This window comes from Scomber scombrus, chromosome 5 (assembly GCF_963691925.1).
Source record: "Scomber scombrus chromosome 5, fScoSco1.1, whole genome shotgun sequence".
Taxonomy (NCBI): Eukaryota; Metazoa; Chordata; class Actinopteri; order Scombriformes; family Scombridae; genus Scomber; species Scomber scombrus.
Genome location: NC_084974.1, coordinates 21,696,572 through 21,720,133, shown reverse-complemented (window position 1 = coordinate 21,720,133; position 23,562 = coordinate 21,696,572). Strand labels below are relative to the sequence as shown.

At 42.8% G+C, this 23,562-nt stretch overlaps 1 protein-coding gene across 6 annotated transcripts in view; it reads right to left on the bottom strand.

Annotated features, from left to right (window-relative positions):
* The window catches only part of tenm4 (teneurin transmembrane protein 4), a 123,948-nt gene that overhangs the window by 67,509 nt on the left and 32,877 nt on the right, over positions 1-23,562 (bottom strand). For 4 of the 6 annotated variants that reach the window (XM_062418930.1, XM_062418931.1, XM_062418932.1 and 1 more), the window contains 5 exons: positions 14,085-14,334; positions 10,787-11,022; positions 4,359-4,487; positions 1,905-2,119; positions 493-703 (listed from right to left, as the gene is read on the bottom strand). In XM_062418930.1, the coding sequence (XP_062274914.1) occupies positions 493-703; positions 1,905-2,119; positions 4,359-4,487; positions 10,787-11,022; positions 14,085-14,334 (1,041 nt within the window). Of the gene's footprint in view, positions 1-492; positions 704-1,904; positions 2,120-4,316; positions 4,488-10,786; positions 11,023-11,890; positions 11,990-14,084; positions 14,335-23,562 lie in introns of all 6 variants that reach the window. The other 2 variants (XM_062418929.1, XM_062418928.1) reach the window with 2 other exon arrangements.

Here is a 23,562-nt window from a genome sequence, read left to right as displayed (position 1 = left end):
AAAATCACCTCAACAAAGAAGGACTTATGTCTGAAACACAGCAGTGTGTCACACTGAGTTACAGGAGAGTCAGAGGAGAGAAATATCTTTCCTACTTTGATATATGGAAAGTAGATGGAAATTGGAGCAAATCATGATCAAAAATGGCACTAGCAGGAGGGTACAATCATACTCTGAATTGTATGCAAATGGATCCCAGAAGCTGGACCCCTGATTTGCTCAGAAGCCACTCAGGCTAATGAGGACATTATGATCCCTCAATGCCCTACTCAGGGGCATGGCAGGATAGCACTGATGTCCTGATTTTTGTAATATTCAACTTCACCTTGATTAACCTGCACTTTCTTTGGCTATTGAAATCTGCCAAAAGCTGTCTATGACTAACAGCCCAAGTCTGGGCTGTTTGCTGTGGAGTGCTAGTGGTTGGTATTATAGGGATTATATGGATTGCTATTACAGGTTTCAGCAGCAGGTCATGCCCAGAGCGCTTACCTATGGTGGTGGTGAAGAAGGAGACAGTTTCAGCTTCTTTTCCGTCATTGTAGATAGCCAGGTGCCAAATGCCTGAGTCCATGTACTGGATAAAGCCTGTATCATGTGTGGTGATGGGTACCAGGCTCCGCTGCATAGCCACAGCTCCCTCCAGACCATGGATGTCCTGGGCCAGGAGCCGCCGCCCATCCAAAAGCTCTACAAAGTCAAACTGCAGACAGACACACGGAAAGTGAAAAAGACTGATGGATGAACCGCAGACATGCCATTAGAGTGACATATGAGACTTGAGTGCTTTTAGCCCCCTTTATAGCAGAGCATCATTTGGTCGGCATGAATAACATCCTTCCAGAGGAGTTTGAGTAAGTCTTGGCACATCGTGGCTGGATCGGCTGTGATAATTTCATAGTCGACCTATCTTCTATGAAAGCCTTGTTTAAAACTATTAAAATGAAAAAAGTGACGCTGGGAGAAAAAAATTAAAAGTTAGTGTTTACCAAATAACATCCGCAACGACTAGCTTCATATCAGTAGTGATTCAATGAATACCAATGAGACAGCGTTTCATTTTCATCTACATAAGGAAGGGAATCTCGACTCATCTGCCACTCTATGTGTAATCAGTCACAGCTCGAAAACTCCACTACAGATTACTTTCTTTGAAGTAAAAATAGAGGAAAGAGAGAAACATGATCTTTTGAGTGAAAAATAAATCACAGTGGACATTATGCAAACAAAAATCATGCCATGAACAATTTGTTGAACCACACTTACATTTACAGAGGAAATCTAAACTCTGTGAACCAAGCAGTCACATATGATTAATAACATGATATATCTGATTCTGTGCTGCACATAGATGGGAAATTAGTGCATAGAAAAATTTCTCTTTCTTGGTCCCTGAGCCCTGTGTCTTTGTGAGATTCACTGAGGATATTGGACGCGAAAGACATTTGCCATAAATCCTTTCTGTAACGAAGCAAGTGATTCATAATACAATAGAAAGATTTATGAATGGGTGTGTATTCATGACACGCTCCTACATGGTTAGATAGATATTTTAAAACAATATCCCAATTTATATTCTGTGGCAGAGGAAAAATGGAAAAAGAAGCTGAAGCCTTAGACTATGCAGACATGATTGTAAATTGTTTCAAATAACATTTTCTATTGTCTGTGGCAAAATGTAAAAACAAAACATTGGTAATACTGATGCTATTTTGTTACAGAAAACACTGTAATATGTCAACTTAAAGCTCTCCCAAAAATGTTGATTTTACACTCTATTCTGCTTTATACAACAAATAAGCACACAAAATACAATAGATATGTAGTACAGTATAATAATAATAAGTAGTATTATAGATAGTAACTAAATTACAGTGTGTCAGTGACATTCAAATATTTCCCACCTGTGTGTGTGATGGAGGTAGGCCTCTTCTTCCATAGATTCCCACTAAGGCATCTTTGCTCAGGGACACATTAAACTTCAGGTACATGGGATGATCAATGAAGACCTGGGACCTCCAGAAGATACCAGGAGGAATTTGCTGAGCGACCTTGCGCCCCACGTCAATCTCCCCCATATCTATATAGCTGTCATCTGGGAACAAGCTGTCCAATTTGCCTGCATTGCACACAAAGTAAATCGGTCAAAGAGATCACACCATTAATCCAGCGTGTGGAGGGCAAAGGGAGTCAGTCTGCTGAAGTCTGATAGTCTGACCATATCATAGATATTCAATCACATCCCTGACAGCTAGAGAAAAAATATAATGAATGACCCCTCTGACCACTGCCAGAAATTCCAGTCCCAATTCCAGTGGAGAAAAGAGAGTGCAAAAGTAAAAATATGGTGACAGAGCAGCAGTCTGCTCCTTGAACAAAATTCTAGTCATGCAAAATGTTTGTTCTTGATTTGCACTGAAATAACAAAATAAACTAAAAAATCTAGTTAAAAGGAAATTATGAAATACGTTTCAACACCAGAGAGCATCGAGTATTTCAAAGCATTCTATCATTAAACCTGGGATCATATGCAAATCTTATTGATGTTGCTGGCTCTAAAAGTAAGTTTTTGTTGTTGTTTTGTTTTTAAAAAATTATAATTTTAATACATTTCATAAAGATTGTTCATTAAAAGTAAATAGTGATGGACATATGGTGTGAAAATGGTGCAAACATATTTTTTAAAAATAAAATGGTTTGAGTACTGTGATAAAATACAGTTATAGTTGAAGTAAAGGTAATAAAGTGAAAATTGTAATTATAGTAGAGAGGGATCTCTTCTGCCTGTACAAGCACATCGACTGCCAAAAACTGTCCATATGCTCGATAATACACCTTATATTGGACTCGGTGGGAATGGTAACATCTGTTTGCCCATGTAGAGGAGCTAATTTCAGTAGCCACGTCTACTAAAGCAGACGTCCATACAAACTACCCTCAGGACTTGGTGGCAGACACGGCTTTAGGTTACACGTGGCATGGCAGATGGCAGTCTTCTCAAAAGTCCATCAGTGGCACTGGGTTTTATCAGAGTAGACACGTCACACTCCCCGTCTCCCAGATCTTGGCTTTACATAATGTTATGATACACAGGCTCATTTTCCTCGTGTTGGTGTGTGTGTGTGTATTTATGCAGCGCATTAATGGTGTACTCATCAGGCTGTTTAAATAAATCATAAGCCGAGACCAGTGATAATGGGCCTCATGGTTAAATAAATTATTGTTGATCTTTTTCTAACTTCGCTCGGTGTTTCACTATGAGAATCGCTTCAGGCGTGACCACTACGGAAGCTCCAATGACAACACGTCTGTTTATGACAGACAGGTCGACCATCCCAGTCAGGTCATTCTCACTTTCTTCAGTTCAGCAGTTGGTTATCGACAGTTGCTAACAGACAAGGAGCCACGTCGCCTAGCGTGACACTCGGCTATCTGGTCTGTGCTGGTAAGCTTTTTACAGTGAAGTGATTTTGAAAGAGGGAACAAAAGTGAATTTCAGCATTGTGCACATCTGCATCACATTGATAAAACAAGATAGCTCATCATTGTTACTGGTGACAGCACTGCAGATTGAGACTTATTTAGAAAACTATGCGTATCGATTTCCTATCTGCAACAGCTGCCATGTAGGGTATAAGCTTAGCCGTAGTCATGCTTGTTGTTAGCTAAACAAACTTTCTGCTGTCTTTTAAATGGAAAAGACAACTCCTGGATTCATCTATATGGTAATGACCCCATCTTCTACCTATTGTCGTCTGCCAGTGGCAAATCACATTGTTAAATCTTGGCCCATTTGTTCATGAATGGAACAGAGCAAACTTTCCTCGAGTCAAGCAGTTGGTACCGTGGGGTGAGCACATGCTTTCTTTGGCTGCCAGGAAAGGCAGCCCAGGCTAGGAGATGAAAGGATCACATCCGTTCTGAACGGGAGAGAGTGGCTAATCCCCCTCCAGCCCCTGGATACTCAGTCCCTTAAGCTGTCCCATTTTCTCCCTCCAGGAACAAATAACACTTTCCCACTTACAACAACTTTCATAGGATTACAATGCAGATCCCTTTGCATACCATGGAGACGAGTGATCAAAATGTGAAACTGGACGACACAATAATTACAAACTTGCTTGAGCTCCAAAATGTCATCTGTGAACTTTAAGATTTGAGAAACTTTTCCTTTTGTGCGATGTTGTTCTTTTCTGATGTGGCATGCAACAGCCTACTACAATCAACTGAGAGTAACTCAAATCATGCTGAATTTTTTTAGCAGCATTAACTGATAATATCAATGGCTAAGAATGTGTTATCTTTATAAAAATCACACTTACTGTCATCTTTTCCCCTGCGATCAGGTATTTCCAAGCCTGTGTTGCCTAACGGTGGCAAGCTCAGGTCAGTAGGAAAAGGTAGGCCACTTGTATTGTCCTCTGACAGCTGGTACATCTGTCTCTGCATGGGTTGCAGGTGCCAGTTTAATCCAAAAAGATGCATGGCTGAAAGAAGAAACATAAAACAACCTCAGGATTTATTTATGTTAACCTCACTCGAAAATGCATTTCATCTGAGCAAGAAATATACTCTGTATCCCAAGTTACCCCCAAAGTTTTAAAGGAACTATTGCTCGTGGATTGTTTGTTGATTATTTCCCAAAGGTGGCAGCTGTAAGATGGAGAAAAAGGAAGTAAATCCAAAGAATAAAGAACAATACACGGTTTAATGGTTAATGGCACTTTTTCAAAAGTGCTGAGCAGTAAGATCAGAAGATGAATGCAATCCTGACCCCACGGGACAACATCTGTCTTAACAGACCAACATTGGCATGGACCATCCCCAATGCTCTGTCATTTTTCCAACCCCATTACCCCATCATTCCCCTACAAAACTAGGGGACAAAAGGAAAAAAACAACAAAAAAAACCATCAGCAGGGAGACACCAGGGGTATTTCAATGTGAACGCAGTGGATGAAGCATGCTGATATTTTACAAGGTCGACAAAAGAAATGTCCTTTGGAACAATGGCAGTGAAGTGCAGGAAAGAGGAGGAGGGGCTGACCATGACAGATCACCAATAAGAGAATGGACAAGACGAGCTTAGCAAGGCAAAAGCTACCTCGGAAGTCGACAGTCAGCAGAAAAGGCCCAGAAACTCGATATAGCTATTTTATTGGTTTGTTGGTTCTCTTAAGCTCCTCAAGTAAATAACCACACAATTCAATTACAAAGAGTGGAATTATCTGACAGGTTTAAAAGACTGAAGCTGGAAGTGAGACCCATACAGTTCTTTTAATGTTGTTTTCTTCAACTATGTTTTCATTTTCATCTTTAAGGGAAGAGAGAATGATTTTGTGTGACATTACTTTCACACACAGAAAAGAAAAAGGAAAAAAAAAAAGGTTTGTTATTGAGAGTTAAGGATCTAACAGTCTTTTAATGATACCACTGTCACACAAGAGGACATTATGACAACTTATAACTGAGGTTTTCATACATTCATTCATAGTTTTATCACACTTGTGGTTTATTTTCTTTGGTTGAAAAGCATAGTTGCTGCATTCTTGATTCATTTAGATCAACTTGCAACAAGTGAAGAAAAACTAAAATGTGATACACATTCCTGTTGAGCAGCTTCTTTGTGTAAATTAATAGTATTTATATTTTGAATATGATAAATAGTCAGCAAACAAGCAGAATACCCTACATTGCTTCATTGAGCAGAGGGTGTGCAAAACTTCTTAACTTTAAAACCAGTGGTGATCCCCCAAGAGAAAGAGGAGATTTACTTGCTCAGATTCAGCTACCAACTTCACATTGGCTAAAACCATCATATAAATGTGACAAGTGGCAGATCAAACCAAGCTATAGTGTCTGATGAGTGGTACATGTGGGGTTGTTTACATAAATGCATCAGTGAACACAACTCTGCCTTGTTTCTCCATTTTGATCTCTAAGTGCAACATTGGATGAGCACACTAAAAGAATACCTAATGTTTTTATGATGCACAGTAGATGAACAGCATAACATATTCAAGGAAATTTCAATATGGATTTGTGAGATAGGTAGCAACAGTATGGCTAACACGGTAAACCAAATACAAACTTCTAAAAGATGACGGAAGATCAGCTGCAAGACCAACATCTGTTCTGTGTCCGTCCAGTGCCCGTGGAAATTACTGTGTCAGTGGAGGACAACCAGTGAAGAGACAGATGGCTTTGTTTGTCATTTTGTAAGCTACAGAAAAGACATTCCTTTTGATTTGTAGCTCTACATTGACTGGCGAAATGGAAAAAGAGTCTGTGTATGTTGCTGGCAGAACCATCGCAAAGTCACCAGGCAGGGTGTCGTTCCAAGTGTCCTAGTAATCACGTCTTTGTGAGCCCCGTTCTTCATCCCATCCGTCCCTGAGGCCTTTAATGGAAAATGGTTGAAGAGCCCCCCCCCCTCCCATCACCCAAAGATTTACTCCAGTGCCTTCTTGGTATCTATGATATGCAGAGCATTGGGCCTGAGCCAACGAAGAGCCTCCTGATTTTGTTTTGTTCACTTCTCAAACTTTGCAAACACTGTGCAATGACACTCAGAGGGCTGCTGCAATTGGCTGCAGAATGAAGACAGGTTGGAGGAATAACAAGGTACTTCTAATGAGATGGCCACTGGCAGAGACAAGCTGTGTCTGTGTTCCAGCGATGCCACTGACCTGTCAAGACTACTGTACTTCGTAGCATTTCCCATTTTGTCCTGAGCACATGTTGTGCCCTCCTTTCGCTTATCTCTTGGCAGGAAGTTGGGTCACGCCATGTGCCAAAGGTACTGTAGAAGAAGACTTCTTAGTCAATCCGAGGAAGTCAGCACTTATTGCTGTGGGTCATCTGCCAGCATTCCTGTGCTTCTATCCTCTGATCTGAGGAGTACTTTTCATCTAGTGCACACTTCATGGAAAGCAATGATAAGGAGAACCTTTTTTCCGCTTCATCTCACTGGTCAAAATCATCAAATACTGTGAGCATTTAAAAAAGACGAACTGTCATTAGATATTTTCAAAAAGAGCCAGCATATTATAGAGTTCCATACATGCCTTGGACTAAAAATGTTTAACCTATGGCGTACGTGAATAAGTGTGAAATATTTTATTTCTTTAAAACCAAGCAATGTCAGAAACACATGTAAACATGGTGCATAACTGGAATATAACATGGGGACTTAAAAAAAAAAGAAGCATTCTACAGCATGCTATTTAGTAATTTTGAGTGTCTGGATTTGAGGTAATGAATTAAGGTGTATTCTCTAATGTACTTCCAGAAATGGGCTATTAGACATTTTTACAATATCCATGCCATGATATTGATACTTAATAACAGAAATTCTAAATGTATATGTGAACAGTTGTAGAAAAAAATTGCTAAAAAACATTAATGAATGACTGAAAAAATAAAGTAGAATTGACTGCTTTTTTTATGCTGTTAAAATCTCAGCTGATTTCAGCAAAGAAGAGGATCTTTTCAACATTGTTTCATGACTCTGGGTGTCGTGATGCATCCATCAGTGCCACAGAACATCTTTTAGGAATACTCCATTGTGTTTCAAACCCATTAACATACCTTGAATAATTATAGAAATGATCAACATGAAGCACAAAGTCCAACATTTTTCTGTCTACTGCATCAAGTCATGATCAGTATTTATGTGTGCTGACCATATCAAAACAACAAATATATCCCATCTGCGCTTATAGGTGACAGTCCTGTGTTTGGGTTTTGAGGATGAAGGGCGCTCATCAACACAGAAGTACTTTATTCAGCACATTAAAATCACCATTGCCAACATTATGTGAATGTACAATCGTAAAATTGCGACTATATACAACCAGCAGTGCAATTCCATATGCTTGGCAGCTATGTGGCTAATGCACTTACTAATTGTCACTAATTAGTAGCAATTATATGGGGATGTTCATTGTTTCAACTGATGTTTCCCAGTAATAGAAAATTACACATTGTCTGGTTTGCAGTGAATGATGGGCATTGTAGAAATAAATAAGAAAGTGAGAGTTTCACTGAAAGCAGAATAATTAGTTTTCTCTGCCATTGAGGTAAATCAATGCATGAATAGATGAAAAAAGAAGATTTTTGCTCTGTAAATATAGGTAATATTCAAGAGTGTTATAACATTTTTGACAAAAGTGGAACATTTCCTTAAGATGCTTTTAGAATAGCATCCCTACTGATAAATCTAGATACTGAAAATATCACATTGGGATATTGAAAAGCAGGCAAATTGAACAGAGCAGTACTTTTCTGAATTATTCAAAGACAAAAAGTTTACCGACAGGTACAATATGTGTTGCAGAGAAGCTTTTAGCTAGATTTGATGATCATGCAGTGAAACATTTTCTGGGCCCTAACCTCTTTGTCCTTGCCTAGATACCCAGGGTGAGTGGAAGTGAACACAGGAGGATACTGATGACCTTAAAATGAGGAACATATAACAAATGTGCTAATGAGCGAGCAACCGCAGAGAAAATAGTACCATCTTAAACCCCCGACCTTTTTGCACTTCAAAATGTGCAGATTTACAAAGCTGTGACAACATAAAACCATGCTGAAAGTCAAAACATCTGTCATGAGGCATAATTGGGTTCATTAGACATCTCACCCAGCGTTTCCAATTACAGGCCTCAGTAATTAATTGCACTTGAAATTAAATGTATTTTCTCATCAGCCTTTAATTAAATATGGCCCTCGTTCTTGATTGGAAATTCCGATCTTAGGGTGAGGTTGGGTCTCACACATGTTTACTTGTGGTGAATCGGGAGATGGTCTGAGTTTTGCAGGGTCTAATTACACAGTCTGATTAAGCACTATCAGGCTGATGGGGCTCTCTGGCTTTTGCCCAGGTCACAAACAGTAAACAGTAGACACATACTGCATCTCTACTTCTATAGCCAAACCACACTGCTCATGCCAAAAACAGGTCAAACCAGAACTCACAGGCACCACCACTGATTTCAAATTGCTGCATACGTAGATAATCACCATGAGCAGAAACCAGCTGATCCTTTTTGAAATAATTTAAATGGCTCTGGTGACAAAAAATGAATAATCAGATTTTAGTTCGTTTGGCCTCAGGGAGAAGCTGAAACGATAGCTTTTGTGATTGTTAGGGCATAATGCATATCTATAACAAATGTCCTCAATGAAGAATTCATTTATCTCACTGATGAAGGCCAAGGATTTGGCTTTTCCTTCCTTGGCTTCATGTAAATGAACTAAAATGTTCTCACCATCCTTCTATTTGAAAAACTATTTCTTTTTCTGTGCAATACTGAATTCAAGAGTGTAGCCATTTATATGTTAAACAGGTATTCACAGCCAATCAGAGGTATATCATATGATAAAATATATGAGATAGAAGTGTATATCAAGTCCCTATTTAAATTTGTAACAACGGAACAGGCAGAACTTTCATTACTTGAATCAAAAAGGTAAAGAAAAAAAAAGGTCTTCATGAAGACCACTACATCATTAAAACCAGACCTCAAACATAATCATTTGACATCCTTACCTGTCTTCTCTTCCCTCACTGCAATAGAGGAACCCTCATGTCTATATACCCTCCTATATCCCTAAAAATAGTTTTTGCATTGTCCCTATAGCCTAATCTGACCCAGTCCTAGCCAAGTTCATAGCATCAATTCAGTCAACATATGCTACCCACAACCCCACAGTCCTTGCTCTTTCCCACCCCCTCTCTACCTGACCACACTAATACTGCATTTACTCCATTGGACCAATTTGCTTTAAAGTAACGATAACAAATTCTCCGACAAACAAAAGCGTATTTAGCTATGCTATCACTGATTGATTTAAAATAGTGATTTGACCTATAGCTGATAAAAATGTTATTTTAAACACCAGGTGTTGGGGGAAGAGAAGAAATCTCTGCTACTCAATAAGTGATGAATTTTACATAACTGGCAGAGCAACAGCTTGCTTGGAATAAACAGAAGAAGACCTTGGTAACCTTTCATGAGCAGTGATAACTAGCATAAAATCCAAGTAAAAAAAACAAAGTTTGGAACAGTTTAATATATGATCTCAGAGAAATATGGAGAAACGACATCACAGAAATGACTAGAGGAACCCAATTGCATTTGATTGAAACCCTTTTTAGTTTTTCTTTTTTGTGTCTTTAACATGTATCTGCCGTCTACTAGAGAAATGTTGTAAACAGTCTTGTATATGCAATAGATCACACAGATAAATGAGACAGTGTATTATCAGATGTATACTGTATATCAATCCCCTAGGGAGTGACAGCAGTCAAAAAGAGAAGAGTTGGTTTAATACCATAATGCAGATATCACAGCTGATAATCCTGCAGCTGGGACTTGGGTATGATGATCAGGGAATCTTAAATCAAATAAGACGAATATTTTAAATGTGCAGGCCTCTCTAATGTGATGGCTGATGTCTTTTTAATTTATTCCCTATCTGACCTATTCACAAGAGCAAGAAACCAGATTGGCCATCTTTGCAGATTCAGTCAACCCAATCTATGAATGATAATGTTATTTCGAACAAGGTGTGTGGGGGCGAGGAGTCAATCTATAAGTCCCTATATAACCATGCTCATATATGGTGCAGAGTGCAGATTCAACAATATTAAAACGGATGATAGAGGAAACACAATGGAGCATGGACTCATCCTGTGTCTGCACTTAGGTGAGGGGTGGGATTGGGGGAGGATAGGTAGAGGTGCCCTCCTTGGTGTGTAGGTGCATCAGAGGTGACTCACCGATGAAGTAGGCCAACAGGAACAGCAGTGTTACTGAGATGAGGATGGCACTGAGAGCAGTACATTTCCAGTTGCAATGCTTGTAGGGTTTCTTCAGGCTGAAGGCAGGGCGAGAGAAGGTGTTTCGAGGCAGAGGGCGTGGGGGAGGCGAGTACACCGTGCTAGAGGTCAAAGGGTATCCTGGTGATGTTGTGCAATACATTGGTGATGTTCCACCTGGTTTGAACAGGAAGTGCCTGGAAAAAACATTAATTTGTTAGTCTCAACAAAACATATTCATTTTTCAGTGATGCCTTTCATAATACTGTAGGTTACTGTCTAAATGAGTGCAGTCCCTTCCACTGGTAAGTAAATCTATTTCCAATTCCATTCAATACTGTTACTATAGTTACGCTTCTGCTACATTAGTGAGAACATGAAAGCATACTGGGTTTTGCCGAGTTGAAACTGTTAATCAATATTAAATCTAATTTAGAGGACTGGTGACCACAGCTGACTCTTGTTTATATATTTGTGCCAGAATGGGGAAGAGCAGCATTGATTTAAGCAGATTTATCCGTCCTTGAAGAATATGGCTGGCTATCTCAGAAAACCTGTGTAGAGCTGCATGTCCAAGTGCCGTATGATCAGCCCATCAGAGAGTCAGTGGCAGCGGCACTGTTGTCAAGGCCGTTTTACTGACAAGTTTACAAGAAGCTCTCGAGTGACAGAGACATGAACGTGATTGAATGTCACATTACAATGTATGATGGGGAAAGTCACTGAGACCATATTTTATTTATAAATATCGGTACAAATCTCTGACATATCCTATTCTAGCAATAGGAAATAACACTGACAAGTATGACTCAAATAGCGGTCATGTTTAACATTATTCAAAAAGAATACAACCCAACAATGTGAGTTAATGCAAATTGTTAGTTGTATTTAACAGGGAACGGACAGATACAGCAAAGACTGTGGCCCTGCAGGAGACATACACTGATGATTGACAGCATTTCAAACAGAGGATGTTTGATGGAAAGATAGCACAGGCCTCACAATTGTTTTCATGGCAAAGCGGATTCTGACATGAGTGAGCCACATAGCAGACATGCAACATACCCGTCGTTGTACGAGGCATCATGGCGAGCTGATGCCAGAATGTCCATCTCAATGAGGTTGTCCTGTAAATTCTCAAGGAATGTCTGCTTTGCTATGTTTCTACACACAGGTGGGGAGATGGATATGAAGCTAGTGTGAGATGTGCATGCAAGAAACACTGAAACGCCAATACAGTATGTGATCACCAGGAAACATCAACAACTGACAAATGGAGATCGAGACAGACAGTGTGGGACAAAGGAACCAAGGCCCTTATGGGACTACTTCTACGAAAGTGTGAGACAAATGACATCTAGCTCTCTTGTTCCCCTCATTTGGGCACTTTCATACCTGGTTTTGTACGAGCCCTGCCCTTCTCTGCAAGCGTCTTGTTCCTCTCTGATAAACATTAGAGTATTCTGGCTCCTTTAAGGTTGTGATTGGAAGAAAACAATGCATCACTTACAAATAAGAACCTTAAGGTTTCTAACACTTATTTCAGACAAGTTAAAAACACTTGTTAAAATGTGAAGTTCATTTTAATAACAAATTGCTTGTCACTACAGTTTCATAGTTTTCACATTGGATAAGTTATTTTAATTTAATGGTAACAACACTCCAAAAAAAGCCAACACAATTTCTAAAGTTTCTTGAGGCGCATGTCTCATTTCTCTTATAATGAACTCCTGCTATGATCGCTCTGTTCCACAAGGAAATACTGCAGAAATGCAATGGAGAAATGAACTGTCTACATGCAATGGGCAGGCTGAACACATTCAGTGGTACAAGAGAAAAGCCTTGTTTTTGATCCCTGCCCCTCTGAGGCCAGCAGTGAAGTCTGTTCATGGTATCTCTTAAACTTGTGTTCTGGGGAAGAATGCAACTTTTAATGAAGAGAGAGAAATGCCTGGCAGAAACTCTAAAGAAAATGGCCAGGCTAGATAGGGCCAACCAATTGCTGGCAATGCTCCAGTGGCAGACCGGAGTAAAATCTACCACTGTAGAATTTATCAGAGCCACTCAATTTCACAAAAGTGATGAGATAGCCATTGTAATACTATTAACTAAGTAAAAGTGACATTTAAATTTTCAGTCAGTGTGGATATTAATGGTTTCAATTTCATTATTGGAACTTAAGTATTTGATCTTTTTTGTCAAAGCTATATGTCACGAAGACTACAAATTTGATTCTAGGGCACTCTTGCTTATTGCAGGTTGACTGTCCTCGCCATATGTTTTCTGTTCCACAGGGAATACCTGCGCAGGATTATCGTTAGAGCTGAATGACGTGTAATTATTCATTCTACCACTAACTGTCCTACCAGCTGAAAGTGATGGTCATTTTCCTGTTGACTGAACCGTCTCACAAAAACCTGAGAAAGAGACAGTATTTCTTTTCATTGCTGGTTGTTTGGTTGTGCTAAATTAGCTATTCTACTGTCAGCAGTGTCATTTATTGATACATTTATTGAAATACTTGAAAATGTTAGACTACAGTGTGGTCTAACATTTTACAATAATTTAAAAAATCTTTTATCCATAAAATCTCCATCACAATTGAAGCTACAAAACAGCTTTTAATTTAACATTTTTAAGCAGGCAACCTGGTCACACTGAGAAGTTAGAATTTGTGTTGAGAGATTTTCTACTGCAAAGAGAGAGTGATGTGATCATTAAGGAGGTTGAGATAATTCTGTCTTGCTGTTCTTGATTTCATATCACCTTGCAAAATGCCAAGCCAAAGAAATACAGATATTCCCTTTGTTACAATAACACTTGACAGATCTACTTCACACAAGGACACAAGGAGACATGTGCTAGAAACTGAATACTGATTGAAAATAAATAAAACTCAGTGTTGAAGTGGAGGAGCTATAAAGCCCGCTTATGGGAGCCTCACTGTAATTTTGCAATAACTGTATAATATGTAACGTTATTATAATTTCTCTGCAGTTTAAACTCAATAGCATTTCCACTCTTGGATCCAAAAGCAGCACTTTTCTCTTGTTTGCCACAAAATCATGTTCGTCACAAATGTAGGCCTTTGCCCCTAGCAGGATATTTCCCATTTTATTGCTTTGCTTCTTTTTAGCAATGCACTAATTTAATATGGAGCAGATAGCATGAAAAGCTGAGTTCAGTGGCACCGGCTCAAGCTCAGTCTTACAGATGCCAATATCTCTATAAACTGTCAGGGAGACAAATTACACAGTACCTCGTTTCCAGGGGGATGTTGCTGTTGAGTAGCCAGTTGTCCTGTGCGCTGCCGGAGTCCTGACCACTGGCTGGACCCTCGGGAGGAACAGAGCTGTCTGTGGGCGCAGGACTTGGGTTGCTCCGCTGCGTGTAGTTGCCCCTGTTTAAGGAGTTAATGGAGGCCGCATGGTGCTGATGATTGGGTGAGTGGGAGTGGGAAAGCGGTAGAGGAGGCGTCCGCAGCCGAGAGTGGTTTTGAAAGGCTCCGTCTGAAAACCAAAGAGGAAAGAAATAAAACTTTAGGTTATTTACATAACCCCGGTTCTCTGAGTAATATGAGTGAGATGTCTCACTATGGGATGCACGCCTCGCTGCAGCCCTCAGAAGCATTTATCTCATTACGCCAATCCTGATTGGCTGGTGAACGTGTCCGTCCGCCACAGGTAGTCCCACCTACCTTAAATAGCTCATGCGGACGGCACCACCCTCATTCAAGATAAGCACCTCTTCTCACTCGCCCAAGCAAGAAGGGTAGTCTGGTGAGACATCTCACTCATATTACTCAGAGAACCGGGGTTATGTAAATAACCTAAAGTTCTCTTTCATAATATTTCGTTCGATGTCTCACTATGGGATATGGTTGCTCCCGTATTGCCAGACAAGCTTATCGAGCGTCCACCAACCCACAGGGAAAAAGGTACTCTGTTCCAATCAGGACAGCAAAACCGCGCGTGCCACGCACGGAGCGGAGACGTCCAGCATATAAAAACGGACAAAAGTGAGAGGCGAGGACCAACTCGCTGCAGCACAGATGTCCTGAACAGAAACTCCCCTGAATAAGGCCCAGGATGCGGCCAAGCCCCGAGTCGAGTGCGCCCGCAGACCCGCAGGTGTCTGCAAACCCTGACTCGTATAAGCCAAAGCAATCGCCTCCACGACCCAGTGGGACAGGCGCTGCTTTGTGACAGGTTTCCCCTTATGAGGATTAGCCCAGGAGACAAACAGCTGATCGCTCCTCCTGAAACCCTTAGTCCTGTCCATGTAAGTGCGCACCGCACGGACTGGACATAACGCATGTGACCGCTGCTCTCCAGGCGAGGCAGCAAAGGCCACAAGGTCAATAGGAGAACATGAGCCCACTACCTTAGGCACAAAGGCCGGGTTGGGCTTCAAAATCATCCTCACATCCCCCGGGTAAAGCTGAGTGCATGATGGATGCACCGAAAGCGCATGGATGTCACTAACCCGTTTAGCCGAAGCCAGAGCCAGTAACAACACTGTCTTGAGAGACAGGTGTTTCAAGCCTGCTCCCCCCAGCGGCTCAAAAGGAGGACCCTTGAGCCCCTCCAGAACCACAGCCAGATCCCATGGTGGCACCAGCGGTCTGGACACGGGGAGAAGCCTGCGCGCTCCCTTCATAAAACGGCAAACCAGCGGGTGCTGGCTCGCTGTTTGTTTCCCAAACCCCACGTGACAGGCGGCTATAGCTGCCAAGTACACTTTAACTGTGGAGAAGGCTTTTCGTTTGTCAATCAGGTCCTGTAAGAATGACAATATCACACCTACTGGACACTGAAAAGGAACGTGGCCATTTCTGTGACACCAGTCCTCAAACACTCTCCACTTACAGTCATACAGAGACCTAGTGGAAGAGGCTCGAGCACTTTGTATAGTGGAAATCACACGCTGTGGGAGTCCCACAGCTGACAAATTGAACCACTCAGGGGCCAAACCCACAGCGCCAGGCGTTCTGGGTGCGGGTGGAAAACCGTCCCCCCCCCCTGTGATAACAGGTCCCTGCGCAGCGGGAGCTGCCAAGGTTGCGCGCACAGCAACCGATATATCTCCGCCAGCCAATGCATTGCAGGCCAATGCGGAGCTATCAGAATCAGCGCGTGGCCGTGGTTCCTCACTCTGGACAGAGTGGGGGGTATCAGGGCCAGGGGAGGGAACGCGTAAAGAAGCTCGTGCGGCCAGACGTGCGCTAGTGCGTCTATGCCGAGGGGAGCATCCATGTTGCGCAGAGAGTAAAACAGCGCGCACTGCGCGTTTCCTCTTGACGCGAACAGATCCACCGCGGCCCGACCATAACGGGCCCATATCTGCTCCACAATCTCTGGGTGCAGAGTCCACTCCCCGTATACCGGCGCGCCCCTGGACAACAGGTCCGCGCCCGTGTTCAGAGCTCCCGGGACGTGCGTCGCCCTCAGGGAGAGGAGACGACCGCAGCTCCACAGGATCAGTCTGCGTGCCAGCATGTGCAACTGACGAGAGCGCAACCCCCCTTGGCGGTTGATGTACGCTACCGTCGTCGTATTGTCCGTCCTCACCAGGACATGATGGCCCATGAGAGACGGAAGGAAGTGTTTCAGGGAGAGGAACACCGCTGAAAGTTCCAGAAAATTTATGTGAGACCGCTGGAGGTCCACACTCCAGCGGCCCCTCACTGACCGGCCCTCGTGAATTCCGCCCCACCCTGTCAGGCTGGCGTCCGTAGTGACCACCTTCCTGGACAGGACAGAGCCCATGGGCACCCCGCGGGTCAGAAACGACGGGGCTCGCCAGTGGCGCAGTGCCCTGACGCACCCCGGCGTAACCAACACTCTCCGTGCGCCATGACGCACGGGATCCAGCCCGCATGAGGCCACCCAGAGCTGGAATTCCCGCATGTGGAGGCGACCGAGACGAACCACGAGAATGGCTGACGCCATCAGTCCGAGTAATCGAAGACACAATCTGAATTGAACAGATTTGCCTGGATGGAAAAGCGCGAGACATGCTCTGAAAGCTCTCACTCGCTCCGCCGAGAGGCGCGCCGTGAAAATCACCGAGTCCAGGGATAATCCCAGAAAGATTATGTCCTGTGTCGGGCACAGCATGCTCTTTTCCGCGTTTATCACAAAACCCAGGTCTAATAGGTGCCGTGTGAGAATACGCGTATGCGCCATGGCCTCCTGCCTCGATTGTGCCAAAAGTAGCCAATCGTCCAGATATGTGGCCAAGCGAATGCCCTGCTGTCTCAGTGGGGCTATCGCCGCTTCCGTGCAACGGACGAACACCCTCGGGCTTAAAGACAGACCGAATGGGAGCACGCGATACTCGTAGCACGTCCCCTGGAAAGCGAACCTCAGATACTTTCTGTGGGGAGGATATATTGGAATGTGGAAATACGCGTCTTTCAGATCGACAGAAGTGAACCAATCGTTCTGTCGCACCAGGCGCAGCAGGGATGCGTTTGTGAGCATCCTGAACTTGTATTTCCTGAGAAATTTGTTCAGAGCACGTAGATCCAGGATAGGGCGAATACCACTCCCCCCCCGTTTTGGGACCAGAAAGTACCTGGAGTAAAAACCGCTCTGACACTGTGCGGGAGGAACGACACAGATTGCTCCTTTGTTTAACAGTGAGAGGATTTCCTCTTGCAAAACACGAGCTGACTCTCCCTGAGCCTGGGAGTGTATTATGCCGGCGAATCGAGGGGGAACAGCGGCAAACTGCAGCCTGTAACCCCTCAAAATCGTCTTCAACACCCAGGGCGAAGCTGCCAGCGCAGCCCACCTCTGCCACCTGCGGCAGAGAGGTGAGACGCGCTGCAGCTCTTCCACCATGAGAGGTCCCAACCGCGGTGCGGTGGCGCCCTCTCGTGGTGGAAAACTGACATGGCCTCTGGGCGGTGCTGTGCACTTTGGCCCGGGAGGACAACGCAGTGACGGGGACCTCACTGCCCTCACCCCGGGAAAAGCCGCAGCTTTCCCCGGGGGTGGGACAGCAGGTGCCGCCACCGCGCTGTTTATTTTTATAGTTTTGGCTTTTATTAGCTGCGCCCTCGGCACTCGGCCCGGATGCGACAGCGGGACACATTTTATTTTCTTTATGAAAACTTGTGTGTGTGTGCGTGCTTGTGGACATGGGAGAGGGGCAACCGCTGAACCCTCTGCCGTCAGATGTCCGTCTCTCCCGGTCTGCTCTGGCACGGTCCGTGGCAGCTGGGAGATGGGGGCGTGGGGGGCCCCGGAGTGCACGCTCGGAAGCCAAACAGGTGGAGCTGGAGAACAGGGAACTTCCAGCTGCATCACCGGTGACGAGAGGGGCGGTCAGGCCGCTCTCTTTTTCTTCCTGGCCTGGTGGCTGGTAGCTTGCGCGGGCTGTGCCGGCGGAGCTGTAGCTGGGGCCGAGGGCTTCTTGAACCAGCCGGGCCGACCGGGCACGGGCGGCGGGGCGGGCTGAGGCTTCGGATGTTTCGGTATTTTGAACTGCGAAACCCGGGAAGCAGCCTGCGCGAATGATTTACGCTGCGCAGGTGGAGAGGGAGCTGGGGGCTTGCGAGGGAGGCAGAGCTTGAGAGCTTCGTCTTCCTTCTTTTTGGCTTCACACCGTTGTTGCATCGATGCTAGGGCGGAACCAAAAATCCCCTCCGGGACAATGGGCATGTCCAGGACGTCGTCCTTCTCTCTGTCTGACAGGCTGGCGAGGTTGAGCCACCGCGCTCGCTCCTGCAGAACCATGGTCCCCATCGCTCTACCCGTGGCCTGGACCACGCAGCGTTGGACACGGAGACACAGGTCGGTGATGACCGGTATCTCCTCCCACGCGGCTGAGTCCTGAGTTTGCACAACATCCTCGCACAACTCAGCCTGGTAAGCCGTGAGCAGCGAGAGGACATTGAGCGCTCTGGCCGAGAGCGCCACCGCCTTGTACGCTTTCTCAGTCAGGGCTGACTGAAAACGGTCGGACTTGGACGGCAGGCTGGGGCTCCGGGAGGACACCGCTGACAGCTGGGGGTGAAGGTGAGCTGCAACAAGTGGCTCCATCGGAGGCATGCGGAGCAGACCCAGGCTCTCCATCGCCTCACAGTCGAGGGACGAGGCCCCGGGAACCGGGCTCCGGCTGCTGTAGGGGCGGTCTCTCCATGAGCGCGCCACCTCCTCCAGCAGCTCCGGGAAGACGGGGAGAAGTTGCTTCGTCGCGCTCTTGGCCAAGTTCTTCCATGCTCGATATCTTATTCCCGCAGCGACAGAGTCTGGCTCCGGAGTCTCCGTGCCCTCTGGTGTGAGGGGTTTTAGCCTCCATTCCGTGCGAGCTGGTGTGCAGGCAGGGAGCCGAGGCAGTTAGCTGGTGTGCTAACCGTGAAGAAGCCGAGAATTAGCTGGTGTGCTAATGCCCGGTGCTCGAGTAGCCGTGGTGGGGCGTCGAGAGCAGTGCTGACCAAGCCGTGGAGGGCAGGAAAGCACTGAGTTCGATCTGGTGTGACCGACGAAGCAGAAAAAAAAAAAAAAAAAAAAAAAAAAAAAAAAAAATGTCCTAAGCTAGTAGCGCCCAGCGACAGAAGCTAAATAAGATCCGTCTATGGACAGTTAAGCTAGCTAGCTCTGGACGCGAGATATGCTCCGAGTGAGAAGAGGTGTTTGAATGAGGGTGGTGCCGTCCGCATGAGCTATTTAAGGTAGGTGGGACTACCTGTGGCGGACGGACACGTTCACCAGCCAATCAGGATTGGCGTAATGAGATAAATGCTTCTGAGGGCTGCAGCGAGGCGTGCATCCCATAGTGAGACATCGAACGAAATATTATGAAAGAGAACACCACATTACAGAACTTTTAAAAGACAGACTCTCTCTTTTCTCCATGTGCTGTCTAGTGAATAATGCTTGGTGTTATTGGTATGTATGGTGTTATTTCACCTTCTAATGAGAGATTAGCTACGGTTTCACCAGCAGCACACAAATTAAAACCTAACCCACAGACTCTTTCCACTGAAACACTTCCACACATCAGTCCTAAAAAAGTCCATCTTCTGCTCATTATTCCTCCCAACTGGTCTCTATCAGAGTGTGCTCTCTGCATCCCACAGAGATCTGTGACATTTTACTCAGACCAGACACTGGCTGCTGTGTACACAGAGCTACAAGCTGGGCTGTTCTGGAACTGACCGATTCTTGAAGCTATTTTTTGACATTTATTTGACCAGGGCAGACTGTTTGAGCGTGTGTGTGTATATATATATATATATATATATATATATATATATATATATATATATATATATATATATATATATATATATATATATATATATATATATATATATATATATTTATGTGGTTTTTTTCAACAACATCATGTTTCACTGTCTTGTGGAAAATCTTTCTCCACTGTCAGAGCTTGAATCAAAATCAGCCAAGTAACAACATTAGCCATCTCATTTACTAACAGTCTGCCATCATTAGCAGTATCTATGTCATTGTCAGATTTTAAGTGGTCAACCTCATGAATTAGTGATTCCAGTGGCCATGTACCATTACAGAGCTTCAGTAGCCAAAGCTTGCTCTTTATTTCTTTTTTTTCTTTTTACGTAATTTTTATGTCAACAAGCTCTGTTGCCACTTTACATCAATGGATTTGAAACTACTAGATATGAAGTCTAAAAGAACAAATTGTACCCACTCGGTCATTTGATACTCCCTGAACTTCACAAGAAAGAAGACCAATGTCCTTGTGCTCCCTGTATCCATTTATTTCCACATCTGCTAAGCCATTCATCAATCAATGAATTTGTGCCTCTACACAAAGTGAAACAGTGCCTTTTCTTTAAAGCAGTCAGCCTCCTTTATTTCACAGATATCCACAAGACTAAATTGCCAATTTACAGCAGAGAGAATGGAATATAGACACACAGGAGGCTTATTTTGTATAATCAGCTCCTTCATTAAAGCAATACCTACTGATGCCAGTCAAAGAAACCGAGAGTCATTTCGGATTTTTTAGGGGTCAAAAATATGAAGCTGCCTTATCAACGTGTCAATAAAGAACGACTGATACACAAAGTGTTGGGGTGCAAAAGTGGCTGTGCTGAAAACAAAAGGTAGCATTCAGCTTATGTGCTTGCAGCATTTTACGAAAGTGGAAAAAGAGTGCATTGTGCTCACAGATTAAGTGCTAATGAATGCCTCAGCAATGAAAAAACTACACAAATATTAAGTCTGCAGCATTTAAGTTTGCAATTTTACACATCACGGATAGAGTGTTTCAGCTCATTGCTATTTATGTTCTGCACATTTCCATCAACATCATCAACAAAAAAAGGAGTTTACACAAATTATCACCTTCAGACTCTATTTCGAACTTGGTTCAATGCCACATAGTCCACATATTTTATGGGATGAACCGCTGACAGAAATAGTTTTATTTCTCTTTCATTTTGGAGCGAGTGCTGTATAATGCATCTGTCGCACTGACAGATGGTTCCATGCTGAGCACACTTTTGCACAATGCTGCCCTTTTAATTAGCCCATGCACTGAAAGAGAGGCACACCACAGTCCTGATGAACAATAGACTGGTGTGCGGTAAAAGCACACAGTTTTTGATGACCTCCCTCCTGCTCAGTGATGTACCTTATCCCAAAAGTCATTAATAAGGTTATGCTAATTTGATACAGGGACTGCAAAGAAATGCACAGAGAAATATATCACACAGACAAATGCATCACTGCTTAGGAATGCATTTACTGTTCAGTAAACAAATACTTTACTTTCTATGAGGACCAAGCAAAAGTGGGGAAACAAGTAATTCATTTTCCTCACTTGGTAACTTCTTTTTTTTACTGAGGACCATACTGAGGACATACATGCTCAAAAATTACCACAGAGGTAAATCATAGATTCAAATTTCATAATATACTCTGTGTGAACTAAAAGTATAATTTTCAGTGGCAATATAGCAAGTCAATGCACACTGTGTATTTGAAGAATTCATGTGTAAATATTTTGTGAAACTGAACAAAACCTTGAGAAGGTCTAACCAAATTCTGTGCAAGCCAGATATTCAGATATATTCAAATTTAATTAAAGAACTTATCAACTAATTTGCACTCTTTCTAAATAACATATAATTAATCTGCATGATTAATATGAATGTAAAAATTGTTCTGATTTCCTGAAAACATTAAAATAAAAATCAATTAGTGGGGAACTCTTAGTCCCCACTTTGGTAATTTTAAGTGAACTGGTATACAGATTAACTCAATATGCAGCTTTAAAAAAATTGTAAAATAATTCATACGTAGTCATGAATATTAAATAACAATACAATCCACATTTAAATCAAGTTTCCCAGTTCACCTGGATTACGACAAGTTTTAGTACTTTGTTGGAAGTTAAAATGTTTACTGTTATGAGGCATATTATGATTTGGAATTGAATACCAGGTTACGGGTGCCTTACAAATTAAAGTATTTTAAATAATGTTAAACATGTAATGCCATCCAATCTGTAATGCCATCCAATCTGCCCAAAAGTGTTGCTAAATAAAACTGCCTTGCCTTGCCTAAACTCTATTTTCCTGCTTATTTTCCTTTGCCATTATAATACATTGTAGTACATGTTCTCCAGACAAAGTAGTAAATAAGCAATGCATCACGATTTAAATTCACTACGTGACTTCATGCATGGTTTCCCCTAGTCCAACCAATAACCTTTCAACCGCCAGGTAAGTAGTCACTCTTACATTTGTGGAGATAAACAGAAAGACGAGAAACAAGACAGTTTATGAGACAAAGCACAGAGCAACATGACCCCCACAGATGTGGTGATTCAGCAACAATTATTCACTACTATCCAAAGGACAGAAAAAAATAAATGGTTTTCTATTGACCTGCTTTGCACAACGAAATTGCCAAGAAAAGGAGATTCATTTGTTATCAGAGAGACAGAGAAAGGGGACTTTGCTACAATAGCCAAACTTTCACAGGGCATTCAAAGTAGAAGCCTACAGATATCTATTCAATCTGGGAATGTGGATTTTTCATTTTTCTTTCTAACAGATGTATGCACTGGTTTAGGCCTCCTGACGCTATTCTGTAAGAGTAATTAAGGCAAATCCACTTCATTAGCCAGGACCTCACCCCCCACTCTGAGAGATAACAGGAATGTCTGCCTAATGGTAAGATGTTATAATCGCTAAGAGACAACTGTCCTGCTTGTGTGGTATCAGACTGCTATGTTATAAAATCGAAACTAATTGTTCCTTTTTTTTTTAGAGTTGCAGGGGCTTTCATTACATACATATTGTGTATACTTATTATTTCCCCCAGGATGTCTCAAACAGCTGTTGAAATATCTCAATTAGTGCAAAATTAGGCCACGGATCAAAGAACAAGTTGCTATTTTTCTTATTGAGGATTTAGAATCCATGATTTTAAAAAGATATTTAAGTAGAGTATGTTCATTATTTACTCAAACTGCAGAACTAATGCGTGCATGTTTTGATGCACATCCAGATCCAAATAAAGTTTGGAATAAAATGTTCAAAACATGTTCTATTATTAAAATAAGCAGTTGCCTATAAGTGCTTTCTACCTCTAAAAAGCTTTTCTGGAATTTATTATATGCATTTATTACACGCAGACTGCAGTGTGGATTCTTTGAGTATTATCCGCTGATGGTAAAAATCAATAAATTTCATGACATAAATAATAACAATAATAATACAATATCATGCC